The sequence below is a fragment of the Plectropomus leopardus genome, chromosome 19 (genome assembly GCF_008729295.1).
Source record: "Plectropomus leopardus isolate mb chromosome 19, YSFRI_Pleo_2.0, whole genome shotgun sequence".
NCBI lineage: Eukaryota > Metazoa > Chordata > Actinopteri > Perciformes > Serranidae > Plectropomus > Plectropomus leopardus.
Genome location: NC_056481.1, coordinates 11,177,007 through 11,204,860, shown reverse-complemented (window position 1 = coordinate 11,204,860; position 27,854 = coordinate 11,177,007). Strand labels below are relative to the sequence as shown.

The window sequence follows — 27,854 nt, the reverse complement described above, 5'->3', positions numbered from 1 at the left end:
GTGGTGCTGCTTTTCTTTCGTTTTACCTGTGGTTATTAAAGACAGACCCACTTTAACTTCTTAGTGGCAAAAAAAGTGTGTTCAAAGTGTTCAAAACTGGTGAATGTTGGAAATTCTGCACTATAAGCTCAAGAAACTCAGCTGAGCACAAAAGATTTCATTGTCAATATTAATAGTAATTCAACTAATAGCTGATATTCACCTGCAAGAATGCAACAAATAAATAGTTCAAATCTTAGGGAAGAGAATCGAGAACTGGTTTCAAATTGTTGTTGCTATAATATGCGACCAGGCTTATCATTTTCTGTTATTAATGCCTGCATGTTTTGTTGACAGTTGCCCAAAGTTGACCAAACGACGCATCTACGCTGCTCAAAGTTTACAACAAACAGTCATGGCAGAGAGAGGAAATAGTCCAAACTAGTGTTGTCACGATACTGGTTTTTACAACTTCCATACAATAACAGATGAACAGAGAAAATTGGATCAGGAATCAATAAAGGAATTAATAATTTAAAAAAAAATCAATTCCCCTCCCTATTTACTCTTTCTTCCAATTTGATAACGTCACATCCACTTTCATGTTTTATTGATATGTTTTCTTTTTGTTGTTGTTCATATTTTTAAGGGACAGTGCACAATTAAAAATAATTGCACCATAGTTAGTTAACAGCTAATTGATATCCGTCGGTTCAGTGCATGTAGACATGAAAATAACAACAGAGCAGCCCATACAACTCATAAGACAACACAATACATGAAAGTCCATTTGTGTAAAATTATAAATAAAATCAGAGGCCCTCTTATAAATAATATATATGAACCATTTATATAATTTTGTTGCTTATCTTTGCTCTTGTATTCTGCGTAACAATGTTTCCTAATTTTAATTTTATGTTCAATTCTTTAGGCTTAATGACATTTGTCTGGCAGTTGTGAAACATAATTATATCAATATTATAAGATTAGTAGTAGTAGTAGTATGTGTTTTATTAGTAAAGTTAAAACCATGATCATATGTCAAAGACTTTATACACATATACGCTTCAGGCTGTAAGATAGTAGCTTGATATGTGGCTTCTGACCATTAACCAGATTGCATAGATATTGAAAAAATAATGGAGGTTAAAGCACTTAGAAACAGAATCCCCCTTTAAACCATTGGCAGCTACTCACAAGTGCTCAGTTTGTGTTTCAGGTTGTATAGGTTGCACTGTAACTACCCGCGGCCTGAAACCTGACCCTCTGTTTGTTTGACAGCAGTCACTGTATATAGTGAGCGATCTGATCTATGAGCGCTGACGACATACTCTCTGAGCTGTGAAAACAATGCTGCTATCCTTGAACATTTTGGGTCAAGCCTGGTGGAACGTCTCTCTATGCCGTGCCAGACTATTTGGGAATCAATTTTCCTTTTTATATCTCTTTCATGTGGCAGGATTAATCCAAAAAATGTACTCTCATTAGACCACAGCAGCATGCGCTGCTCTGTTTTGAATAAGAGAATTAAACTTACTACAGTTTGCACCATTATTGAGCTATTAAAATACCCATAATCAAAACATGCAGCGTAGAACCCCAAATCCCACAGTGGCTAAGCCATGATTTAAGCCACCCTGGAAGCAGCCCAACCACTCTCACAGTGAGGCGTAAAGAGCTTAGGATGGGAGGGGATGGATGTGTCTCCCCCCAGCCTCTTGCTGTCTGTCTCAGCTGAAAGATGAGGTTGTAACTCACTTGCCTCCAAGTCTTGAAAATAAGGGAAAAAAAGCTGACAAATAATTAAAACTGACAAACATTTAATAAAATACATGTTTTGTCTCAAAAAAAAAGAAAAAACTTCTCTGATGGTTATTGATGTGCAGAACAGAGTTTGATTGGAGCATAAGCGATGAGTCACCTCTCTGGCAGCCCTTGAGAGAGGAGAGTTTCTCAACTCTGCACTGCACTAACAATGGAAATGGAAATTCCCGTCATGTGTGAAAATGTAAATTATGTTCTGCATCTGTGGTGCTGGACATACTGTAACTGTAGCAGCCGCATGTATTTTTAAGGGTGGTGGGGATGTCGAATGCATGAGGTGTGAGCTCAACACCACAAACACCTACAGTTAGCCGTGCTAGAGAGTGTCTCTGAGATACTCAAAGGGATAGTTCAGATTTTTTGTAAAGGATTTATACGCGGTACTTATCCAGAGTCAGTGTATTATCTATAGTAAATGGTGGTTGGCACACACCGAGTTTGGAGAAGCAGGCAGGAGGACTGCTACGGAGGCTAAGTGATGTACTGTTGTGGATGAGGGCAGCAACAAAACAACTAAATAAATAAATATCAGTTTCAGTATACACTATATTTAGAATATTTTCACCACTTTGCTCTTTCTTTAGTGCCACCAGACTCCTTTGACAACAACAGTAATTTTGCCTTGCAGAACATGAGAGTTGCTGTTCTTATGCTGCCTTGATTGGTTAGTTTGTCTGTTATTTGTAACCTCGATGAATCTGAACTAACCATTTAAATGACAAAGTCACACAATAACCAGTCCCTCCTGGTTTTTGCGATGTTGTTAAAATGGGTGAAATCTTGTTTAATTCTAGAGTTGCGTGCAGCATATTGATTCATTCATCTCTCTGTTGATGATGAGACTGCTGCTGCAGGACTTGAGCTCTGTGCCTTGAACAGTCACACACACAAACACAAAGAAAAAGGGCTTACTGACGTTACGTTTTAACCACAGAGTCAAGCCATTTCGGTGTTAACAGCTCAGCAGCAGACTTTGACCTTGACCTTTGGCAACCAGATTCTAATCAGTTCATATTTGAGTCCAAGTGGATGTTTGTGCCAAATTTGAGGAAACTCCCTTAAGGCCATCTTCAGATATCAATAGAGATATGCCAATAAATAAGGCATTCAGGCTGTAATGATCACACAAACATAAAACAAACTAACTGATAGAGGCAGTGGTAGTCCAGCAACTCCTGTGTTCTGTGATGTAAAATTGCTGTTTTTGTCAAAAGGAGTCTGGTGGCTTTGAAGAGGGCGTAGATAACTGCTTCAGTCTCCTGTCAGAAAGAGCTGTCTGACATCAAAGTAAAGCTGTGAAAATATTCCAGTATAGCATATACTAAATCCAATATGTTTTGGGGTTTTTTGTGTTTTTGTTTTCAGATGGGCCTTTTTCAGTGGCTAAAATGAGTTTTGCTGCTGCCCCCATTTACAGCAGTGCATTTCTTAGCTTCTGTGCCCACACTCTAGTTTCCTTCTCCAAACTGGGGACATGTTAACCACCATCGATTGTATAAGTACTACACTGACTTTGGATAAGTACCTCATACAAGCCCACTTAAAAAAAATCCCAACTATCCCCATTATGCAGAAGACTGGATTCATATTCTGTAATCGGATACAATTTGTTTCTAATTAGGTGCACAGAACGAGGACTGAACTTAAAGTGAACTTTGAAAGTTCAAAGTTGTCGTGTGACCAGTCTGCAACAGCATCTATTAACCTTCATATATTCGTTTCCTCTAAGTGGTTGTGATAATTAATTAAACTGAACTCGCCAAAGGAAAGCCTGTTTGATGTAAAGTACCAGCTGAGTTACCTCATTTACAGCTCCTTTATGTCTGCCTTTCCTGTGAGAGGAAAGGGAAGATTCTGATGAGTTTTGAAGACTATGTGAGTTCTAATACAGCAGCGGATGCCGGGTCATTGTGTAGCTAATGATTGTTAATGAAATCTGGGTAGCCGAATTTGTGACGGTTGAGGATTTCTTATCATAATGCTGCTTATGAATTGGATTTTTGGAATGGGGGAAAGATGTTATCGCAAATCTCTTCTCCACGGTTTTTCCTGCTCTCTGAATATGATGCTGCCCCACAAAACTAATTATACTTCACCAATTGTTTGTGCCAAATGAGATCCTTCTGAAAACGTGGCCGCCAAACATGGAGAAGTTCCAAATTAGGAACGCCTCAGGGGGTGGGTAATTATCACACCTGATACTTGTTGGTGTCCAAAAACAATCGTGTGATTGCTGCAAGAATTTGGCCCCACAAGCACACAGAGTTAAGGATCAAGCAACTCTCAATCTGTAGACTCTGCAGGCACAGATGGCTGCAGGGTCGAGACTCTCTCTAATAAATATGTCAAAGCAACACTAAGATTTGTCTGTGTGCTGCACAGGGAGAAGACATTAATGCCATAAATCTAGAGAGACACCATCCAAAGCAAACCAGTAAAGGAGGCAGGCATCCTTTGCATTAGAATTAGAAATACTGCATGAATTCAGATAAGATATCTAAAAAGAAAAAAAAAAGAAAGAAAAAAGCAATGATTTTCTTGGAAAGAACAAGTTGACTGAAACCAATTATCCACAGGAAAAAGGTACAGCATGTTTCCTGGTGCATGAAAATACTGGCCACCGCAGCTTACAGTAAACAAGGTCCTCTTGGGACTTTTACAATTTGAAATATGACTCTCTTCATAAAAAGTGAAGAGAAAAATGTAAATAAAATGCAAATGTGCTGGTTATTATGCACCAGAATCCATCTTAATGAGTAAAAAGAAGACAATAGTCTATAGCCATGCAGCAGCTCTGTGAGGACGTACTCAAGCAAGATGGTGCTTTTCAATGTTTTAACATTTTCACCATCTTACTTAATCATGTTTGAACGCTAATTGGCACCAATTTTGAATTGATGATGGTAAAAGAAACATTAACGGCTCACCAAGGGCATTAAGATTCATCCTGGGGGGGGACATGAATATGTGTACTGGCCATAATCTGTTAAAATAATGAATGTAGCTACTGTGGCATCAACCATTGGTTTGTGAACTCCTGTTTTGAAGCCAAACATTTGGTATTTCAGACATCACCATCTTGTTTTTTTGGAGTCGGAGGTGATCAAGGCCACTATCGGCACACAGCCTGTCACTCAAAGCAGCCTGCCATTAACTAGCATTAACTGTCCACTGCAGCGAGGACATTGCCTCTGTACATAGGCCAACTCTATCCACTGAGTCACCAGCCCCCCCCCCAAGACTAACTTACAGAGACTCACTTGGACTAACATGCACTAGCAGCAACAGGACCAACAACCACAACCAAGAGCAGAAAAGCTCAGATTACAACGCACACAGAGGGAACATGACCTCATTATTTGCTCTGGACGCCATTACTCAACTATGCCTTTACATAGCTAATATTGTTTGCTACCATAATTATGCTCTGAATGTTGCATACATCTTTTTTTAAATAGCAGAGACAAAAACAATTATTTTTTTTCTCAAAAGAACTGCAAAAAAAATCTCTTAAAGTAACTGTGTGTGTAATTGAGTCTTTAGGGCTGAGTTTTCTGACAGTAGAATTATTGCTGCTAATTCAGATCAACTCTTTAAATCGGGTTGAATTTTTTTTGTGCATGACCTTCCCTGAGTTTTTCTTGTTTCAAGATCTCACCCTTATTTCTAGCAAAGTTTTGAAACAAGCTGAATTCCATTGGAAATGCGTCTAAATATTTTTACTACACTTGCACATTTTTTCACACGGTTTCAGAAAAAGTTAATCAGACTCACTTATAGATTGAAATTGCATAATACGATGTCCTCTCTTTTGACTGAGGACAACAAAAGCAACACAATAACTTTAGTTTCGCATGGTATTGTTTCCTTCTGCAGGGCTTTGACAAAACAGGACTGGCAGCTGCTGTCACCCGAAAATAGCGTCAGACTTTGAGGCGGGCAGAGAGCCGAGTGGCGCTCCTGCATTGTTCACTCTGTTGCACTGGGCACGGTGAAAGTAACACACGATCCCGCTGGCACCAGAGTCCACAGGTGGCAAACAGCCTCCTGTCTCTACCACAAGGCCACGAGCATGTTGGCAGAATATCTGTTACATACAACAGCACTGATGTCCTCATCTGAAGCCAAGAGTCAACTGGGAATGTCAAGAAAAGGGCACGTAGAGTAACTGCTGTTTGAGTCCTCTCGTGCTGAGCTGAGCACTGTGGAGAATGTGTGATAATAAAGCAGCACTAAGCTGAATTCTCCGTCATGTAAAGGACAAGCGCTTCCGTCACTTCCGAATGGCACTTTGGACATTTCTGCAGCTGCAGTGCCAAAGAAGAGAGCAAGTCCCCGCAAAAGTGTTTACTCTTTCTCTCCCTCTTTTTTTCACTCTCATCAGACAAAAAGCTTTTCCATGTCGTGGCACAATTGCTTCTACTCTCCGTACCTCTTTAGAAGAGGAGGAGGTGAGTTTGTCCGCCTGATGAAAGTGCCTCTCTGGCCCACCTATAATTTCGTTCAGAGCGCCTTCCTCCCTCAGCGGCTGCTCACAGGTACACAAATCTAGACAGCGGTCAAGACAGAAGATGACTCCTTCACCCTGTCATCCAATAGGACTTCCTCCACATGTTGACCCCGGTAATCCTAGACGATTAGGAATCTGCAGCACTTGTCATTTGGCAGCTCTTAATGATGAGCTAGAGGCGAGTCTGCAGATACCTTCTCCAAAGTGTTTAAACTGTAAAGGTTCAAGATGGGGCAAAAAAACGTCCTCCTCCTCACTGTGTCCCACACTCTTTGGTGTGTTTATGTAGTCTTAATGGCGTGAATTGTACAAATGGAGATAAGGACACACGTTTGTGCACATGGTACATGTCTGGCAGCAGTCTAGACAAGGTATGATGATCCAACAATTCTACAGAGTTTAGCAAAAGATTTAAAGGGATAGCCTAGATTTTTTTGAAGTGGGGTTGTGTAAGTGTATTTATCCACAGGTCAGCAAGCCCCGGTTTGGAGAAGATGGCAGGAGTACTGGCAGGGGACGTTCCAACTTCAGAATCAAAGTAATCTTACGTGTTTTCATTCTCTGTACATCTATGGCTACAATGCAAACAGGAAGTGATTATCGCCAACAGCGTGACTTTCCACGGTGCCGATTTGCCGTAATATAAATTGTCATTTATAATTGTATTACTGAATTAAAAAGCAGGGCTCAGATTTAGCCCACAGCTAATAAGCTGACTCAATGGCAACATTACACTTCACATTTACATCACCCAAAGCATGACGAGAACCTCAGCGCCAAAAACTCAAAACATATTCATCTCAAATGAAATTAGGAAAACAACAAGAACCACAGGGGTGAAAAAGATAATGACTTTTTCTGTTTGTTTTTTTTTTAAATTTTCTTGACAGTGGAACGTGCCATCAATATGGTTCTTACAAGTAAAATGTCATATTAATAACTTTTAGATTTTAAGAACCCTTACACTCACCACAAAGTACTGATATGCAGATAGTTGCAGTGGCGTTTAAAATATTTTTGGACATACAGACAATAAAACAACACAAAATTTTAAAAAGTAATTTTAAGTTGGATAAAACTTTTTTTTTTCATAAAAACAATCCTCAAACATGTATAGTACCAATCACAAGCCAAATACTAGCCTTCATAAGTAGCTTATCCTGACTCAGACATACAGTGAATATGTCAAGATCCTTTAAATAAAGGACGATAAACTAAGCAGAAATAGCTTTAACCGACAATACTAAACAATCAGTCTGACTCTAACATCAGCGACTGTTCAACCTGTGACTGCAATCAGGGTTAGGGGGCAAAGATTGCAAACTTAGCCATGCCAGAGGGCAGCTCTGTGCTTCCATTAATAGAAAACCTTTCTCTGGTCAGAATAATAGCTTTGCGACATCCCAGTCCCCCCTGTGGACCTCTAGAGCCGAGCACACGTGGGCTAAATGTCACTCAGCAGGATCCCATCATTTAAGAGAAATCACATTTTCCCCCAGAATACACTAACCTCAGACTCGCTCCATCGCACACTCACCATCTTACAATATCTCGACTATTACATTCTCAGGGCAAGTGTGACTGAACAGGAAATAGATGCGTGACATTAGTGGAAACCCACTGCGTTTCTTGGCGCAGGTTCAAGCTGCAGCCACCTGTTCAGCCCCCAAATGCTAGTTTTGTTTGTTTTGACGTGAGCAAACAGGAACATGATGACAATTTTCATGAATAGAGAGGGTGGTCGTGTATGATGCAAAAGTGACTGAGGGGGAGGGAAATGCAATAATGCATAAAGTGACAGATGGGATCCTTCCGTGTCCCCAATCTGGGGAAACCATGTCCTTACATTCAGCACGCTGCTGGTCTGAATTTGGAGAATAAACACAACAAGGCCTTGCCTTTTCTATTTTATTTGAGTGCAAGACGAGTGGAGCGCCGATCTCCAGCAGATAAACCTTTACAGACTTAAAGGTCATCAGGAAGTGTCCTCCCTGCTAATCAAATAGCCCTGAAGGCAAGGTTTGATCTTTAACAATCTGCCTGAGATGCAAGGCCAGCCGGCCAAATGAACATCAGGCCTCTGGGCCTTCCACAGGGCAGCCTGCACCTGCTTATCACTCAGCATCCACAGTCAGAGGTAAACAGCTCGGTGTGCAGTGAGAAGCACAGGAAACGTGTCGTACTCTAATTTTTGATACCTCAAATTTCAAACAGTAGATTAATGGACCTGAGAAAAATGAATGTTGTGTAATATGAGAAAAACATAACCCTCAAATTTATACGTTTCTGACAGAAAAAATCATAAAACCGAGGCTTGTGTCGTGTACTTTAAACATTAACCATATTCTTAATGAAGTATTTCACTGCAGGAAGGATGGCTTTTTCAGTAAAGGGACGCAAATACTTTTGACATTGGTACTACATGTCCATAAAAAATAGAAAAAGGATGGTGGCTTTTGCTCAAGAGGTAGAAAACCTACAACTACCAGAATGCACTGTGTCACACGGCACCAAAAAACGTTCCCGCTGGTGGTTGACATAATGCGAGCCTGTTCATTCTGACACACAAAACAATATGGTGGCCAGCTGGTAACAAACAATCTCTCTCTTATTTCAGCCGAACAGTATACTAAAATATGTTTCTGAAAACATCTGAGGCAAGAAATAGGCAATACAGTAACAAAATCACACATTAATCTTCTAGTTTTATAGTGTGATCGGAGTTCAGTCTGAATTTCTCAATCCAATCTTTTTGTGTCAGTGATGGAGGGCAAACAAAAATGCAGAGGTGAAATCTGTAGTTCATGCATCATCCCAAGAACCAACAAAAATCTTTGAGCTTGGAGCCGAACAAAGAGATCTTGGCGCTAGTTAGATGGAGGGAAGTTTACCACAATTCATTTACACCTACTACCCACATCGTTATGATACAAAGCTGGTTGGAAATCTTGTCCCTTTAAGAAGCTCTCTGATGGTAAATTCAGAAGACTGCAGTTTGTGTCATGTACTTTTAAATTAACCAGCTTCTTAACCTTTAGCACGTTTCACACTCCAGAGCTAATTGAACAGAAACATTCAACAGAAATGTAAGATTTCTGAATGCGTATTTTGAGGTCTGACCCTTTGTTATCACACGTAAAGTTTTTCAAGGATCAATTAGACATAATGCACCTTTAATTAAAACATCTTAAAACTCATTTTCTTGTTGCTGCTTTGTCTCGTTTATTTCTTCTTTTTCTTTCCTCTCTTTTGTAACTATTATTTTGAACTGAAAAGAGCTGTACTGAGTCTGCAGAGATGCCATTCAATGTCTGCTTGACTGATCCATAACCTCGCATCAAAATTGCAAAAGACTGCAGGCAACCTGGAGCTGAGCTTCCTTTTTTCATAATCCATGTCTCAATTTTCTTCATTGGTTAAGATTTATTCTCTCCTCGACTACATCTACATCTAAACGTAATATATTAAGCAGGTCTAATTGGTCAAATTAATTAGAGAACATGCTTTTCATTTGGATTCACAGGCACCAAATGTATCACAGAAATAAAATCATTTTCTACTCCCTAGTTAAGGAGAGGTTAAGTAAAAAAAACAATCGATTCACCCTCTGCTGGGCTTTATTAAAGAAGGCCACAAATATAAAGCAGGTTAACCTTAATATCCTGGAGAAAAAAAGCTGTTTCAAAATGCTTCAAGAGCAAATAGGCCGCTTGCAGAAAGTGTGTTTTTTTTTAAAGAGAGCAACAACGTGGGTGAAGATGTGGGAACAGCAGCTCAACAAACACACAGCTAGATGCATAAAATAAGAAACACACACACACACACACACACACACACACACACACACACAAACACTCTACCTTTCACTTAAGCCAACCCATGCTGTTATTCCCCAGTAAAATTCCCTCTCAGATGGCCTGGAAATAGGCTTTAATGTGCCCCCTAAACAGGCTGACATAGAAAACACACATCTGCCGTGTTTAGGTAAGCTGCAGTTGCCATGGTTACAGACGAGCGCTGCTAACCAGTTGTGTGTCAAGCCATCATTGAGACAGGGCACTTGAGCTGCACACACACATAAATTGAGGAGAGCGTTGGTGGTTCAAAGTGAAAAACAAGGAAACGCAGGATGGCAGTCGAGCTGATGTCACGCTTCTGTTAGCAACATGTTGCCGTCACCGTTAAACGTCCCCAGCGTCTGTGCTCAGGACGAAAAAAGGAGATGCCGTGGGGACAACCTGAGTTCAGCCTGAGTCATCAGAGTTTCATACGGCATTTGGAGGAAGATAAAGAAAATGTACTGTTTTTAGCCCAAAAAGAGCACAAAAGGGGGGGGGGGGTAATTTGTTCTTGGTCTTAATTACAGAAGCTTACGGCTACACGCATCATCTCAAAACAACAACCAGTTTTTCACTTTACTGGGTTTTAAATGAAAACATACAAAAGCAGAAACATTATCAAAACTGATGCTCATTTTATGACGAAAGCACTTGACATGAAGTGTTTGTCACAGTGAGAGACCTTGGAAATCAATCATTTTTTGTTTACAACAAATAGAGCTGGATATGACGCTTTTACCGTCCTTTTATCCTCCCAACACTGACTGCATTTACATGCACAAAATATTCCACTATTATTCCAAATGTGACAATATTCTAAATTTAATACGGGTCATGTCAACAGCATATTATGTTTGGATATTTTGAATGATGACCTTTTTTGGAAGCAGTGTTTTCTGATCAAGGTATGGGGGATGTGTCAACATAATTTGGGTTTTAGGAACATTTATTGGAAATGTATACAGCACATCCAGAGTATGCATCTAAATAGGGTTTTTTGTAATTCACTTTTTATTGGTTTTTATGAATACAGAAAAATATCCTTAACCAAATGATAATTAAGACCTCTCAAATGTGCAAAAAAATGAAAAGATAAACAAATAACTAAATAAATAATGGAGGTTGAATCAATAAGGGAGAAGCAGAAGTTTTTTTTGCTTTTTTGCTTCTTGCCCTCTGTAAATTCAGACAGTTGTGTGGGTCAGTTTTTTTTTCCTCAGCAGCAGTTTGTGGAGCATGACTTGTGGTCAGACTGATCAACTCAATAGACGAGAGCAGCAGCTGCTGTGGAGGCAAGTAAAAGCAAACTTTTAGACCCAGCACAGTGAAAAGTTAAGTTTCTCTTTCACTGTGGCTGAAATTCTACTGCTCCATCTGCACCCTGAGCACGTTCTGCTTTTCAAGAGTGTGGTGCAATAAATAACCAACAAAATATGTTCCAATAGCTCTCCTAATGAGGGGTCCAGCTTCAAAGATCTAAAATCAATACATGACAGCAAATGTTTTAATCATGGCGGGCAGTAACAAATAAATGAATGTGGATGCACTGTACACAAAGCAACTGGCCAACAGTTTGCAAGACTGGAGTAGAGATGCAGGCTCAAAAGAAAAGTTCACATTTCTAGTCAGAAGTAGAAACACACTTTCTTTAAACATTATGAAAAACTTGAAAATGGATATGCGCAAGTATAACAACACAACATTTTCAAAATGATGGTTGAAGGAATTTTAGAGGGGAGCCACCGGTGGAAAACTTTGAAAAAATCTTATTTTCTTGCAAAGAAGCAAAATAACACTCAACTTTTCAATATTTTGACATGATAGTCGAAATGTTAGGGCACATTAATCCGAGTATGCACAGCTACATGGGAACGGGAATATTACTGGAAGATTCATTTTCATCATCCATGTAAACAGTTAAGTAGGAATTCTTTTTACTGGATTAAAGGCAAAAGACAAAATATTTCGTGCATGTAAAAGAAGTCCGTGCTAGTAGCTTTTTTTCCCCCACTTTTGTCCCACAAACATGAACTAAGTACTTCGTTAATATTCCACATCAAATCATTATGCTTGAGCGTTGCTGCCTACCCGGCATTCATGATTAACAACCTGCACTTACTGAGCCAACTGGAGACGCTGCACCACATTTAGTGGGGTGGGTGAAAAGTGGGATCAGCCCCGAGCACTGCGGCAAGCCTTGGCATGGTGCTTCCACTCATACCATTTCATTTCATCACACCTCAGCCCTGCTCTTCCATCGCCAAGCACTTTCATCCAAATCATCAAACACTCTTATAAAATAAAAAGAAAAACTACAGTAGAGTCTCCATCATATTGCCTTTGACAAGTTTGCTGTCCCACCGGGTGGGACAGGTTACAGAAAAATAAGGCTCTGATAGCGATTTCAGAACAAGTGGTCAAAGAAGCATACGTTCTCCACATGACACTGTCAACAGACACACCAGGTGCCATGGCAACCACTTCAGCTGACCAAATGTAATTGGTAAACTGTACATGTCCCTCCCTCCCTTCTGCTGTCCTTCTGGATGTGTTTCTCTCTGCTGTCTGAGGGCATTATAGGGTGTATGACCTTAATACACTCTTTAAATCTCCCCTCTTTTATGCTCTGACTTTGTTTTGATATGTCTGCCTCCTCTGTCTGAGAGATAAGCTCCCAAGATATGCACTTCAAAGCAGTATATTTATGCGTCGGACGAGCAGAAATAAATTCAGGGAACATTCAAGTGTGCACGATTTGTGGCTTGTCAGATGCCTCCTCAGCACGGTTTCTGGCCTGTCCTATGATAACAAATATTTTTCACAAGGCCCGTTCACAGAGGAATATACTATGAGGGAGTTCAACCCGAGTGCCGAGCTGTCATGAGGAAGTTGGGGGGCGATCATGATCAGCTGTCACGCTCCATCTCACTGACGTCTTAACCGACGGCGTACTACATGTGGGCTTAAGTAGCTCGGGATGTCATTCAGAGATGAAACGAAGGATGATGACTGAGTGTGAACTTACCAGGACTCTTCCTGTCAGTGTCTGAGCTGATATCATGACTCCGGCCCAGTCTTTGACCGAGGTCATCCAGCCCACCTCGCTGGCCGCTGGGTCGTCCTTGTCGGTGCGTTTGATGCCATCGCCTGTGGTGATCCGATGGACCTCCTGTAAAAGGATGCAGAATGGTGAAAAATTGAACAGTACATGATTCATTTTTAAACCTCTGCACAACATTTTTTTTTCCTAATAAGATAAGGCAAGCAGGCTTCTGAAATTAAAATGTTGTAATTTCCAGTTCAGCCAACGTCATTATCTTTATCTATTTCTTTATATCTATAAAATAAAAGAGGACACTTACAGTTTAATGTCTTTTGACCATAGTCAGTGTTGCATGATGAAGCTAGGTAGTAACTTTGTGAACCATTTCTGAAAATCACAGTATACAGTATATATGTATTGGGGTGAGTGAAGTTATGGTGCACTATTGAACACACATTAAATAAAAAGGTTAAACCACAATGGTTCAATACAGTGTATTACAATATCAATATGTACAACACAGACAAGCAAAACTAACCAGACTCTCACACCAACAGACACACTAACAGAAACAATATTATTTCACTTTGCAGTCTGTTTTAAAACCACTCTTTATAATGTGGACACTTCTGAGGCCACTAAAAATCAGGACTGCATGACATAGAAAAAATATATAAGTAAATAAATAAATAAATCATGTTGGGATTATTTTGACAGATGTTGCCATATTAGTCATGTTTTTAGGGGAAATGGTGATTTTTACATCCCTTATAAAAATCATAATGTGATTCTTGTTGGTGTAGCAAACAAGCATGTTACCTTAAGTCTGAAATATAATTAATAGGCCATCTCTATTGCACCACAATGCTTAATTTGTGGTATAAAAATATGTAGTGACACATTTTACCATCATCAAAAAACTGCAGAAAAATTGCACCTCATTTTAAGATTTATAACATATTGATTAATTGTGCAGCCTTACCCAAAACAAAACCTGTCCCCAGAAAATGGGGATGTCTGGTTGTCCTACATGAACAGAAATGCCTGTTTTGACATTATCATTGATTGCTATTGCACAATATCCTAGTCCTTGCACATCAACCAACAGCTTTACATAACAGCTTTTTTTTCCTGTCCAGGTGCATTATTCCCACAAAATTCCTCTGGCACAGAAAAATATGTGTTTAATGTTTATATTTTCCAACTCTTTCTCAACACATCTGTGTACACAAAGCTGCTGCCCAGCTAACATCCAGGCCACAGCAGCAATAAACCAGAAAAGACAGAGAGAGGCGACAGTTAAACCACATCCATATGTCAGTGCTCCAGTTATGGTTGTTTCAGAAGGTAGATAAGGCTTATTTTAAAAAATGACCAATGTCCATAGAGGCAAGTTTAGTTTAGTTGAGAAGGGACCATGCAAACAAACAAACAAACAAGTAAATAAATACACAAGGTAGGGGGAAAAAGTCAGAATTAGCAAGAAGGCTACTTTTCATCTATCATGCCTGGCCAAAGTGTCTCCTAAAATAGCCTGCAACAAGGCAAAAACAGGGCATGTAGTGTCAAGATCGGAGAAGGACATAAAGTAAAAAAAAAAAAAGCAGCAGTCTTAAGAATGCATTTGACCACAAAGTTAGTGTCCTATTGTGCAATTTTGTATGACAAGTGTAAAATCAAATTTACCATTAGCTGTGAGTAAAGACCGAAGTATCAATTTGCATTAAGGAAAAAGTATCTACTAACAACACCATTGATTTTAGTGTGGACCTGGTCTAATGTAGTCAACATGCAGAAAAAAGCAGTGAAAGCTTCCGTTTTTGAATTTTCACAAATAGAACAAAGGTTTCACATATTTGAAACTGTGTTTTAAGTAATATTTAGCCTCTCTGGGATAATCTATTGCAGATTTGACCAGTCTAAATCTAGTGGGTTTTGACAGGGACCTGATCCTATGTGGACAACAAGTGAAAAATGCCGTGAAATCGACTTGTTTTTTGCGTTTTCATAAACAGATTAAGTGGATTTGAGATGTGTAAACATGCTTTCACAACAGCAAGAGCCGCAAAAAGCGGAGAATATGTCGCTAAGCAATTTAAGTTGCATTCACCTTGATGCTCCGCTTAACTGCTGAATCGGAAGCTACAAATCGGAGGCTAACTTCATCTGAGTCTCGATGTTTTGACATTTGCACAAAATTTAGCTTCGTCAGTTAATGTAACAGTAAGTGGACTATTGTTTTGCGATGTGCCGAACAAAATCAACTTGCTGTTATACTAACTGACTAAGCTAACTTTTGTGCAAGACAAACAAAATAAAGCTCAAACTCTAAACTTTAGCATGATGACAGCCTCCGTTTGTTTAGCAGGGATCAAGTAGCTGCTAGCATCATTACTGACATTTAACATTGTAATATTACCTTATAGCTAACTTGTTAGCAGACATGGAGAAGCAACGGCAAAATTTAGTCTTCGGCGGCCCGATGCGTTTAAGCTAAAGGCTACAGATGAGTATGCGTCACTCTTCCAGCTATCACTTTTCCACTCGAAAAACCCAATAAACACCTGGCTTTTGAATTTAATGGGAAATGTTACAACCGACATTCACCTTCGGGACAAATGACTGAGTTATTCACAGGTATTCACCGGTTCCAGCTAACATTAGACTTGACATGCGGAAATCAAATTGTTACTTGCAAGCGGCAAATCTACGGCGTAAAGCCCGCCCTACTCTGCCTCTGATTGGCTTATCTCTGGCGCAATGCGTCATACCCCAGAGACCACGCCCACCGGGAGGGGGAGGGGGGGTCGGCGCCACAATAATAATAACAAACTTTATTTGTATGGCGCCTTTCATACAAGAAATGCAGCCCAATGTGCTTTACAGCAAAGAAACTTCATGCAACGAGTGCTTCACATGCAAATATATAGAGATCATAAAGACATAATAAAACCTGCATGTACAAATAAGATAAGATATGCAAACACAATATGCAAACAAGAGATAGCAGATATCTGCAAGTCAAACATATATTTTAGTATCTTATGTCTCCAAGAGAGGGAGAAAGATAGTTAGTTTCAACCTTTACAATTTGTCTGGTCAATTTTTATTTGTTTTTATTTTTTTTTACAAAATGTTTATTCAAAGTTGAATGATGCAGTGCTATTTTCTCCAAAGAAAATCAAAGAATTACTCACAATTGGCAAACAAACACAAATTATAAATCATGGCAACATGTGCTTCCACAAAGAGGAGTCTCAAGAAAATAGATTAGAAAAATAAAATAAAAATACATCTCTTAATACATTCAATACATTCTCCATAGTTCCATCTGGAATTGCTCCTAAAATAAAATCCAGTGAGTCTAATTGTATGTCAATGTTCAACATGGCCAGATCTCTGTATGAACTGTCTAGCCAAATTAAAAAATTCCTTGCTGCTCACAGTACGCCAAGTGTCAGGATCCCACAGTTTCTCCCCATTCTCTCTGCTGATTAGCTGCTTTTCTAAGTTCAACAGCTTATAAAAACTAGTTGGTAGTGCATCCTATCATATAGAAAGTATTTTTCTGTTCTCTGCTAGTAAACAGACAACATACCAAAGATATCAGTTAGTCCAGTTATAAACTCCAGATGTCTCATTTTGTTAATATTTATCAGCTGCATCTGGAAAAAAAATTTGATTAAACCAAAACGAGGAGCTGAAAGACACTAGAATTCTTTATGGGATGAACTGCAAAGTCAGGTGATAATCTTCTTTTGATTTGTGACTACAAATGACCTTATCCACATGATAAAGTGTCACTTCATTCATTGTCAATAAAAGAAAACATTTATTAGATCAGCTTTATGTTGACATGAAGGAGTACAGTACCACCTACAGAAGTCCAAACCTTGTTAGTAGACAGTAGCACCTACGTTTTTTGTTTGATTGAAAGCTATGCAAAACCACAACATGAACAACTGCACGATACCTAAAAATCATCACTTAAAAGACATAAATGCATCATTCCTAAAATAGTGACCAAGCTCAAGGCTCCTAAAATAAACCACTGCACATGCATGCACACATGCATACAGTAAACATACAGAGAGAGAGCAGCAAAGAGACTCCAGGAGTGTATCCATGGCAGCCACTGAGCTCCTGGTGTTTCTGCTCCACTGAGTGGGCTGCCTGCCTGCCTGTCTCTCAACCTGTCTGTCTGTCCGTCTGTCTGTCTCTCTGTTGGGACTGGCATGATTCACAGAGCAGGAAATCGAGACAGGATGCAGAGGTTAGCTGTGCTCCCTGATGAAACACCCCACAGCCTTGAGGCTAACACGACTCAGACTCTTTACCCTGTGACATCCTACTCCTCCTCTACCTTAATGGTGTCACACATCACTCTCCCTGAGGCCTTTCTCCTGCAGCTCCGCTCGTCATCTGGGATTAGTCGATGCACTTTGCATAGTTGGAGGGGAAAAATAACTGTTCCCAGCTGAAAGTTACAGTTTGTAGTGTTTCCATTAACACGTGTGTACACTTTGGTGACAGGCTTTTTTGGTTGCAGTGTTAATGCCCAAGATCTCAACATGCTGCATTCTCCAGATGCAGAATGGGCTTTGTGTCCTCCGGATAGTACCGCTTTGAAGATCTGGCATGCGACAGTGCAACATGTGTCATGCTTCCACTCCACCATAAATCTTGGGTGGGTGCAGACTTGCTGAAATAAGGAATGAATGGGTCTGCAATGCATGGGGTACTATGTTTTGATTAGACAGATAAATTCCCAAAACAGTTGGGCACTGTAGTTTTTAGCAAATGTTACTCAGGAGCAGGAGTAAATTATGTATTCATAAGGGACTATTTTAAGCCACAGATTTAGTGAGTATTTATGGCAGGGTGGTGCATACAAGATTAACTTAAAATAAACTATGGTACCCATATTCATCGTAAAGAGGGAACATGTCACACTCTGTTGCACTGGGTGTCGTGTATCATCATTGCAATGAGTCAATCCCAAGTACATCATGTGGATCAAAACAGCACCAAATGGGTATTTATCCACAGCTGAAAATAGTTCCCAATAAATATACTATTGCCTCTGAGTAACACTAACTGCTGAGCCTTTTAAAAATTAAATTATACATTTGTAAGCCACTAAATATATATCAGCAGATTTATCCTTTTAAATACAGTATCACGAAAGTAATAGAATAAAAAAATAGCTCTAAACCTTCCCAAAATAGCTATGTTTACAGTAACATGTATGATCAACATTTCTCAATCAACAGCAGTGTACGATAACGTTAAAATACTTAACAATAGAAAGACGAAGTCCCTCTCCTCTCAGTGAACCACCATGGGAATTTGTTTGTAAAAAATATGTACGGTAGCTGAAGCTATGATGTGTGCGTTTTGTACTGGGATCACACCGTAAATGTGTAAAGAGAACTGGATACAGCGTTGGAGGCAGGACTCTGTTTGTTCCTATAAAAGTTACTCAGTGGCGCAAGAGGCCAAAAAAGTTCGATAAGACTTTCGGCACTTGGATGGGTAACTTCTGGTTTAGTGCTCTGCTAACTTTTGACATGTTATCAGACCGACTGGATCAAATCCCGATTGCGAAATGAATCATTTCATGGGGGCCGTGACGCTAAAAAAGAAAGAATCCACTAATTTACCAACGCCTCTTTCAAAATTTAAGTCTATGAGAAAGTCTTTTCGGGCCCCATGGCATCACATGACAAACTCTAAAGTTGTATTTTCATGTGAAGTCACAATGTAAAGTTGGGTTCAAAGACCGTTCCTGGAGGCTTGCTGGAGCTAGCTAGGTAACTAAGTGATGGTGCGAGATGAGATGTAGTTCACTGAGTCTTTTCACACAAAACTAAACGTTACTACATCTGTCTTTGTAACTATGTATTGTGTATTGTGACTTTCCTGATTTGCTAACTGATTTTATAAATTGACAGATATCATATGTATGGCACAATTTAAACAGGATCATGGAAGGAGAGGGACTTCGCCTCTCTATGAGCAATTTTTAGGCTTTCATCAGATTCTATTATACTAATTATTGTAACAGTATTTTAATTGAAAAAACATCAACAATCCTGATGGTCTCAGCATATGCTCTGTGCCAACTTATAAATGCGGAGAAAAAGTTCCAATATTCTCCTCAGAAATACAGTGAAGAAAAATGACAAAGTGTCAGAAAATGGAAACAGTATTATTATAGTACTTACATATTTTACACCTTTTAATGTAAAAATAAATAAATACATAATGGTTTCAGCATGATATTCCATAATGGTGCCCACCCACACACCACACATTTCAACCGTCTACATCATTATTACAAAATAGCCGGCTGCACTAAGAAATTCAATCATGTTCAGAGCCATTAGTCAGAGGCAAGCAGGACCACCAGCAGACCACATTACACTTCCTACAGCCTGTCCAGAGGCCTGCAGCACTAACCTGATAACACTATAATAACATGTCCACCTCACTTAGCAGCTAATGCAGACAACGAGACACAGGGATGGAAAATTCTGTGAAACTACAATTAAGAAATGAGAGGCAGCAGGTATCAGCTGTTTTCATGCAGTGTTTACCATAATTTTTCCTAAATTGCACTCTGTGTAGTTTTAATTTGAGTGTGGCGTCTTTTGCTGTGATAAAACGGGTAAACAGGAACTTTTATTTTGCACTGCCAACCAAACTGCTGAGACTTTCCAAGATTACATCATTTATTTTGAGAGAAAAAAAAAATCTCATTAGACTGGTCATGAAACAGAGCCTCTGGGGGAATTTAAGTTAAATCTCACTTTTGAATCGCCTTAAGCAGATCAGGGTGAGTGGATCAGACTTTGGGTTAGAGACTAAAAGGGAAAAGAACATGTCGTGTGGCCTGTCAGTCAGCAGCCTGTTGAGTGGGTGTTCAACTGTTAAGGAACATAAAGTCAAATATCATAAAGCAACTATTAACAGGACATATTTTAAATAAATAAAAACTTGTGAAATGGTGATTCAGTAACAAAATGCAGAGGAATAACATATCAATACTGAAAATTACCTAAAAAAATCCAAGCAAGTTTAGTTGAGTTACTATATTATAGGATTGCATTTATTAACATGAAATTACTTTTGATAAGTACACTAGATATCAGATACTTAAATACTTTCAGTAAGGTAATATTCTAATAGGTGACTTACTTCCACCAAAGTCATTTTCTGCTAAGATAACTGTACTTTTAATCAAGTATAGCTTTCAGGTACTTCATCCACCACTGTGACAGAGTAAGCGATTTTGATTTATTATTTATTGATGTTTCAGGACTTGTTGATGTGCAGTCCTGATGAATAATACATTCTAGCCTCTGCTGACTTGACAAAATACACAGTAGAAAAAATCAATATCAAATTGAGAGTTGAGGCTTGTTATGTTTATGACCATGGAAATTAAAAACGGTAAATAAGCCACTTAGTGAAATGAGACACCAAGTGGACAAATTCTGTCAGTCTCAGATTTATGTCAGGATGTCAGGGGGAAATATTAATTTGTCTGGAGGCTGATGGATCTCGGAGTTCTTCTAGGGAAAGAGAAATTCCACCGATTTTACACAGAAAGTTCAGCTTCTAAATCTGAGAAAAGAGAAAAGGGGCAGTGTCTGCGCCCCTCGATTCCCACCTGTGGCCTTCTGCTGCATACCCCCCCCCTTCCTGTTATGCATCTGTCCTATCAATAAAGGAAGTACACTAATTAATCACTATAGTACTCCCTTTAAATGCGCTTCATGAAATTTGACAGCAAGTGAAATTGTAGATGGAGGCTCTGTAATTTCAAGGTGTTCTTTAAAAAAAAACACTTCTCCTGTCAGGTTTATTTGTCCTTGTTAGAATGATTTTAGGACTGTAATTATTAGGATTTTTTCTATTGACAGTTAGCAAAAAGTGTTTTTTTGTCTACTTTTTGACTCCACTGTGTAATATAGAATGGATGTGTAGAAAAACAAGCACAAGTTTACAATAGTTGCGACCAGGTATGGCCATGCGTGCACACACAATGCCTTTGTGACAACTGGCATGGACAGTTGAAACCTGAGCAAAATGGCTTATTTCAAAATCATTTAAAAGGCAATAAACAACTTTAGAAGAAATTATTCCCAAATAAGCACAAATAACAAGAACATTGCCTAAAAAAATGTGGAATGAACTAAGATAAACAAAAAAATAAACAGCTACATTAAGTAATTATTTTATTATAAAAACTATAATACTTACAAATAAGGTTTTTTGGGACATTTTCCGGAGCTTTTTTCAAAGCAATTTTCAAAACCTACTAATTTCTTGCAATTTTCTGAACATTTTTTTTCTTTCTTCCCATGTTTTCAAAAGAAATCAAGCCAATTTTCAATTCCTTCAAATGGTTAAGCAGCTGCACTCTGGCTCATGACCAACCTTTAAAAAAAATCTTATGCAAGTATGTGAATCCATTTAGAAGTTATGTGCCTTTATGCAAAAGGCCATTCGTATCCTCCCACCCTAGAAGGCCTAATGTTTGAATCTATAAAACTGGTAAATCAAGGATGCTTATTAGTGACTGAAAGAGCTCAAATACGTTTTAATAGTTATATGAAGTCTTCTCTGACTTTTTAACTCTTTGACACACGTCACCTGTTTTAATGAATTAAGTGACACAGGCTGTGTTGAAGGAAGTGATAGCTGTTAAGTAGGAGTAATTGGCATCATGCTGTTATCCCCAAGCGCTTTAACGACAAAATCTAAAAATGTAAGCTGAAAACACATTGGCCATGATATTTTTGAATGCCAGTGGAGGCAAAGTTCAAAGATTAATGATTTGTGATTCATGACATGCCTGTGTCCAATTATTCTTTAAAAGGGTCAGGCGGCTGATTTCCTCTTAAGGTCACATGCAGGAAGATAGGTTTAATGTAGAGATGGAGAGCTGCATTTTTGACATCTAAGTCTCTAATTCTTCCTGCAAGAAACACGTTGATTTAATGTAATTATAGTGTGGATGCGTTTATTTTTGTGAAAGTCGTTGCTTTAATTAGCTACCTTAACATCAAGAGGGTTATACACACTTTCAGACTTTATCTTAATGAAATTAAAATAGACGGGATACATTTTTAATAGCAGCAGACACCAGAAAAGTAGATCTAGTCATTATACCCACATCTCCTCTTTGTCACTTTGATCGATCGTCTCAGCCTCCAAATTTAGCTTTCACTATCTCACCTAAATCTAGTCTCCCTGACACCAGAGGTCATCGATCAGCATTGTTAGCCTATTCTCAGGATCCACCATGATCATTTCTCAAACGGCGAGCATATTAAACTAGAATAGAACATGTGGCTCATGACACAATTTTTCTGCAAAAGTGAATACATTATTTAAAAATATATTAATATGAATCATATTAATAATAAATCGAGACACTCTCAGAGGAGGAAAAACTTCCCAAAATATCTCATAACTGATCCATGCCCCCTCAGCTGTGTGAAAAACGACTATCACATATGGCACTTGGCCCCGTGTCCTTCCAATCTATGAGTCACTGAATGAATGAACGCAGTTATTTGGTTAATATCTACACAAATGCAAACATCAAAGAGCAGAGAGACTAAGCCTCCAGACAGCAGCTAAACTCAGCTGCTTCTGTGAAATCACAAGCTAAAATTGGACACGAGTACTGCATGTTGTTATTAAATAATGACTCAACTGTTGAATATTATCACAAACTATTTGAAATTGTTTTAAAAAAGGGTATCCAACAGCAAAATGGTAAATGTGTCTTGGGAAATTAGTGAAAATGGATGGGGATTATTTGCACACGCGAGAGGAGACACTTTTCCTTGTTCCTACCAGTAATTAAAGGGGACCTAATATATTCATTTTCAGGTTCGTACTTTTTATTATTTAAGGTTTCTACTAGAACATGTTCACATGTTTTAATGGTCAAAAACACTATTTTCTTTCCTTTTCTTTGCTGGAACATCTGTATTCACCCTCTGTCTGAAACTCTTCATTTTAGTGCCTATCTCTATAACCACCCTCCTGAGGAAGCCCAGTGGGCTCTCACTGGTCAGAGTTTTACTGTCAAGTGAAAAGTGCACTGTCATAGCCAACCCCAGCAATAAAACCTGGAAGTAAGTGAGTATTTCAACACCTCTGGTTCCTTCATGTCAAAGTCAGTGGAAATTTTTATATGGGTTTTTGGTTAGATGCTTAAAATAAGGTCAGTGGTTAACACAAGCTTAAGAAACTTCCATATATAATACAAGGTTGTTGCTTTAAAGTTAATTCTAGGTGGTATTAACAAGGTCTTAAAACGTCTTATATTTAATTTTAAGCATCCTGGGGATACCCTGATGTTGATAGTATCCTACTTTGAAAATTTAAAATAAATATTGTTGAAATGATGAGAAAATATGCGGTGTTGATTTTATTTGATAGACATAGGGGAAGGCTATTGGATGCAATTTAGACATCAGACTATTGCTGGGAGGAAATTTTTGTAACTGGACTTCTTTGAATTTAATTGAATACCAGTGTTTTACACATACATACATACATACATACATACACATTTTCTGTTGAACTATCTTGCATCATTAGTGCATCTTTTGTCTTTCTGACTGACAAAAAGCAGCAGAGCAGCAGAGCAGGCGCTGGCACCGTCGAGATGTTTAACACTTGTGTTAATCTGAGACCTGTTGGATCCCAGATGGTGGAATGACAGCCAAGCTGCAGCATGCTGCTTATATTATGCAATGTGAGTAGCTAATACTTGCCTTACTAATTACACAGCCAATTAAAGAGACATTACAACGTAAATGATTTCCTTACAAAGAAGATCGACGAGCTTAATTGCAGAGACTATTGTTGAAGGATTGAGGGTCTAGACGTTAAATGGATTATGGGACCTTCAAGTGCTTTTCCTTCTAAATTCACACTGAATCACAACGTGTCGTGTGTAAAAGCACTCCTGGCTACAGGTATAATGAAATGAGCACTAACAAAATCAGGCTCTTGTATTTTTTTCATTAAATCCAGCTGCAGAGCACCAAATTGTGCTTCAGGGATAGCAAGCATAAATTGCTAGTTTTTAAAAATAATCCATGATAGCTGGTGTAGTTGTGCGGCATTAATATTCACTCTCTTTGACATGTTACCATTTTGTGTGCGAGAGAGACACCACAGCAAAGGGCCACTCAGCTATTCCAACTTTCTGACACGTAATTACCACTGTTCGATCACAAGCACTCGTCTCATAATTACAATATTTCAGACGGCAATTTAAAGCTGCATGAGAGTGACTCTCGATCTGAATCCTCCAATCACCCCCCGCCAACCCCCAACGCCCCACTCATCTCATGCACCTGACGCATCTAAGGACACTGAGTCACTGCTAGAAGATAAACATGGCACCCTGACTGTGCGGTGCATTACCTGACCCTGCAGATATAAATAAGAAATGTACCAGAAGACATTGCATGTTAATTATTAAGCCACTCCAATATGAACAATGAACAGGCACAGCATATAACTAAAGGCATCCAGTGCAGAACACTGCAGTCAAGCGAGCATCCACTTTCAAAAAAAAGACAGTCAAACAGCCGTTTGTGTTTTTTTGGCACGTGTATATAGTAGAGTAGTTGTATTGTAGAGTACCAGCATGTAAGAACTGAAATTAAAATTAGAAACAACCTTAAAGTGCATGTGATGAGCAATTTCATATTCATTCAGCCAGTCTGTCAATTATAAATAAACAAAAACATATAAATAAATAAAGCTACATAAATAAATATTAAATAGGCCTACTGCTTGTAAATGTACTGTTACACACACATACTTATATATATATATTATATTTTAGCTAAAATTGTTTAATTGGGGTTTTTGCATAAATAAATGTAAACTACATTTTCCTGTTTTATTTTCCCTTTTATATTTAATGTTTAATTTCCTGAACATTGAGAGCAAAGCTTACTGAAGTCAAATTCCTTGTTTGTGTAAGCATTACTTGGCCAATAAAGCTGATTCTGATTATTAAAATGAATGATAATTAAACATAATAACCAGCGGTGGAATGTAAGTAAGTACAATTACTCAAGTACTGCACCTAGGTACAAATCTGAGGTACTTTGCATGAGTATTTTCTTTTTATGCTTCTTTATACTTTTACTCCACTACGCTAAATTTACCTTTTGCTTCACTAGGTTTCGCCAAAAGCTGTAGTTACTTTACAAATTAAGATTTTTGCATAAAAAATGCATAAGACTGTGTTTTTAAATGTTTTGTTATAAATTTAATTACCAGTTTACGCAAGTACAGGTGAAACAATAATTTATTAATCAATTAGCCAACTGAAAGACTATTAATTGCCAACTATTTTGATAAACATGAGTCTTTTTTGGTCTTTTTAAAAAACAATGTTGTTGTTTTTTTTGCATTGGGTACTTTTACTTTTAAAACTTGAAGTAAACTTTCCTGATTATACTCACTTTTACTTAAGTAATGTTTACAATGCAGGGATTCTTCTTATAAAAAAAGTTTTTTTCTATGTCTCACTTTCTGTCAGAAAGGGGCCCCTTTCAATAACACACAGCACATCTTCTTTCGTCTCCTGTTGGACATGTGGTGTCTCAAACCTCCAGCAGCTCTCCTCAACACAGACTGAACAAACAATGAAACACATTCCCTCAAAAACACTTTCTCACTGTGAGTCTGAAAAATGACTGAGAAGCTGCCACAGCTTGTCATCCTCCCGTCGTGAGTACAGTGGCATTTACAGTGAGCACAATTTCTTTCTTCCTCCCAGACAGATAATAGCCGTCATTCATCAAAACCTCACAAACGCAGAGAATCATCGATTACCATCAGACTGGGGAGGCAGAGCCACGGTGACGGAGGCTCAGTGTCGGAGACATGAGAGCTGTCAGAAGAGAAGAGAACGGGGGCAGCGAACTCCCCGCAGAGGGGAAAAACAAACTAAAAATCAGAAAAGGAGGAAACTGATTATCAACTCCCATCTCTGAGCAATAACAATGTGCACTGAGAGCTCCATGTTTGGGCTGCTAATGACATGCACAGACTGGGAGGGGGTGGGGAGGTGTTCCTCCAACACAACCTGCCACATCTCACAGCCGAGACAACTGCATAACACGGAGAGATTTTCTGTTATAATGAAATCCTTTGCTTGCTAGTTGCTTAGCAACAAAAACACTGATTCATATGGCACATACCGTATGCGCCTGACACTGCATTTCTGACACTTTGCAGGGAGGTTGATTCTTGGTTGAGAAAAAGAAGGTGAGAAGAAGACGGGGCAGGAGTTACGAAATGAACGCCGGCAGAGCAAAAGGCAGCGAGGGGAGGATTGGAAGTGAAAGGATGACCCGTCTCTGGCTGACTCCCACAGAGTAGCACAACAGGTTGGTGGAGCTCAGCAGCTTCACTTGGCACAATCTGAACAAAAACACAGAAATCTGACTGCTCTCTTGTATTCACACACAAACAGTGTTCAGCTGTGGACTCTGAAAGCAAAAACCTCATCCTGATCTTATTTTCACAGATGTATTTCTGCTCCGTTTCTGTGCATGTATAAATAAAGCTTGGATGCAAGCTGATGGATTTTTCTGAATATTATAACTGGAGCTGAAAATTGTATAATCCATCTTTCCTTTAAGTAATTTAGCAAGCAAAAATATGCCTCTAAAAAGTGATATGCTTCTTTTCTGTTTTATCATAACGTGTATATCTTGGTCAGATAAGGAAAGTAATTTGAGGACATCACCTCGGGCTCTGGGAACTTGTGATAAGATTTTTAAAAATATTTTCAGACATTTTAAACACTAAGGGATTACTCCCTATTCATGAGAAGGGAGGGAGTGGTGCAAAACTAGGGAGACACCTCATATAATTTTTTTAAGCACTGGGGAGGCAATTATTGTTTTTTGGTTTGGCTTATACATTGAAATTCAACTTTAAAAGGTCATGTCTTGTTTTGTTTTAAATGTACTTGGAAACCCACAAGTGAGTTTGAAATAGGCTTTGGTGCTATGTAATATTTCATACCTTTCTACATTCAGCTTTTCAGACTGATAAATACACAATAGAATCCCTGAAAATGTTAAGAAAACTAATATTGTAGAGAAATACAACTACACACAAAATAAAACTCATCCACACCATTTTGGTTACTCTTGTCAGTATCTAGTTAGTAGGTCTACTGTTCCAACAATCACCAGCTCTGGTTTGGGCTAAATAAATCCTTAATTCACTGAGTTAGACATGTAAAATATGCCGTTATTCCCTGTGGTCTCTGTTGCCGGCTGTTTACAGTCCTGTAACTTATCCTCACTAATGTCTTTCAGCTTAGCTGCCTGTTCCACCAGTAGAGACCGGAGACTGGGCGCTGGTGGTCCATGCTGTGCACTATATACAATGAGTTAATAGAAGGACGAGAGCCTGTATTTATGACAGTGTTGAAAAACAAACCTTGACAATTTCTAAATACCCTGCTATATTGTGATATTGTGATATAATCCAAGCCTACTTTGAAAGTTTTCTTTAAAAAAAATCCAAAATCACAAAATTTATCACAGCCAGAAAACTGTGAAATATGGTTATTAATCGTGGAGAAACG

The 27,854-nt window shown here is 38.7% G+C and overlaps 1 protein-coding gene across 2 annotated transcripts in view; it reads right to left on the bottom strand.

The window, feature by feature from the left end:
* Nucleotides 1-27,854, bottom strand: part of LOC121959156 (calcium-activated potassium channel subunit alpha-1) — a 111,445-nt gene that overhangs the window by 79,424 nt on the left and 4,167 nt on the right. For both annotated transcript variants that reach the window (XM_042508354.1, XM_042508355.1), the window contains exon 2: nt 13,178-13,321. In XM_042508354.1, the coding sequence (XP_042364288.1) occupies nt 13,178-13,321 (144 nt within the window). The remainder of the gene's footprint in view (nt 1-13,177; nt 13,322-27,854) is intronic.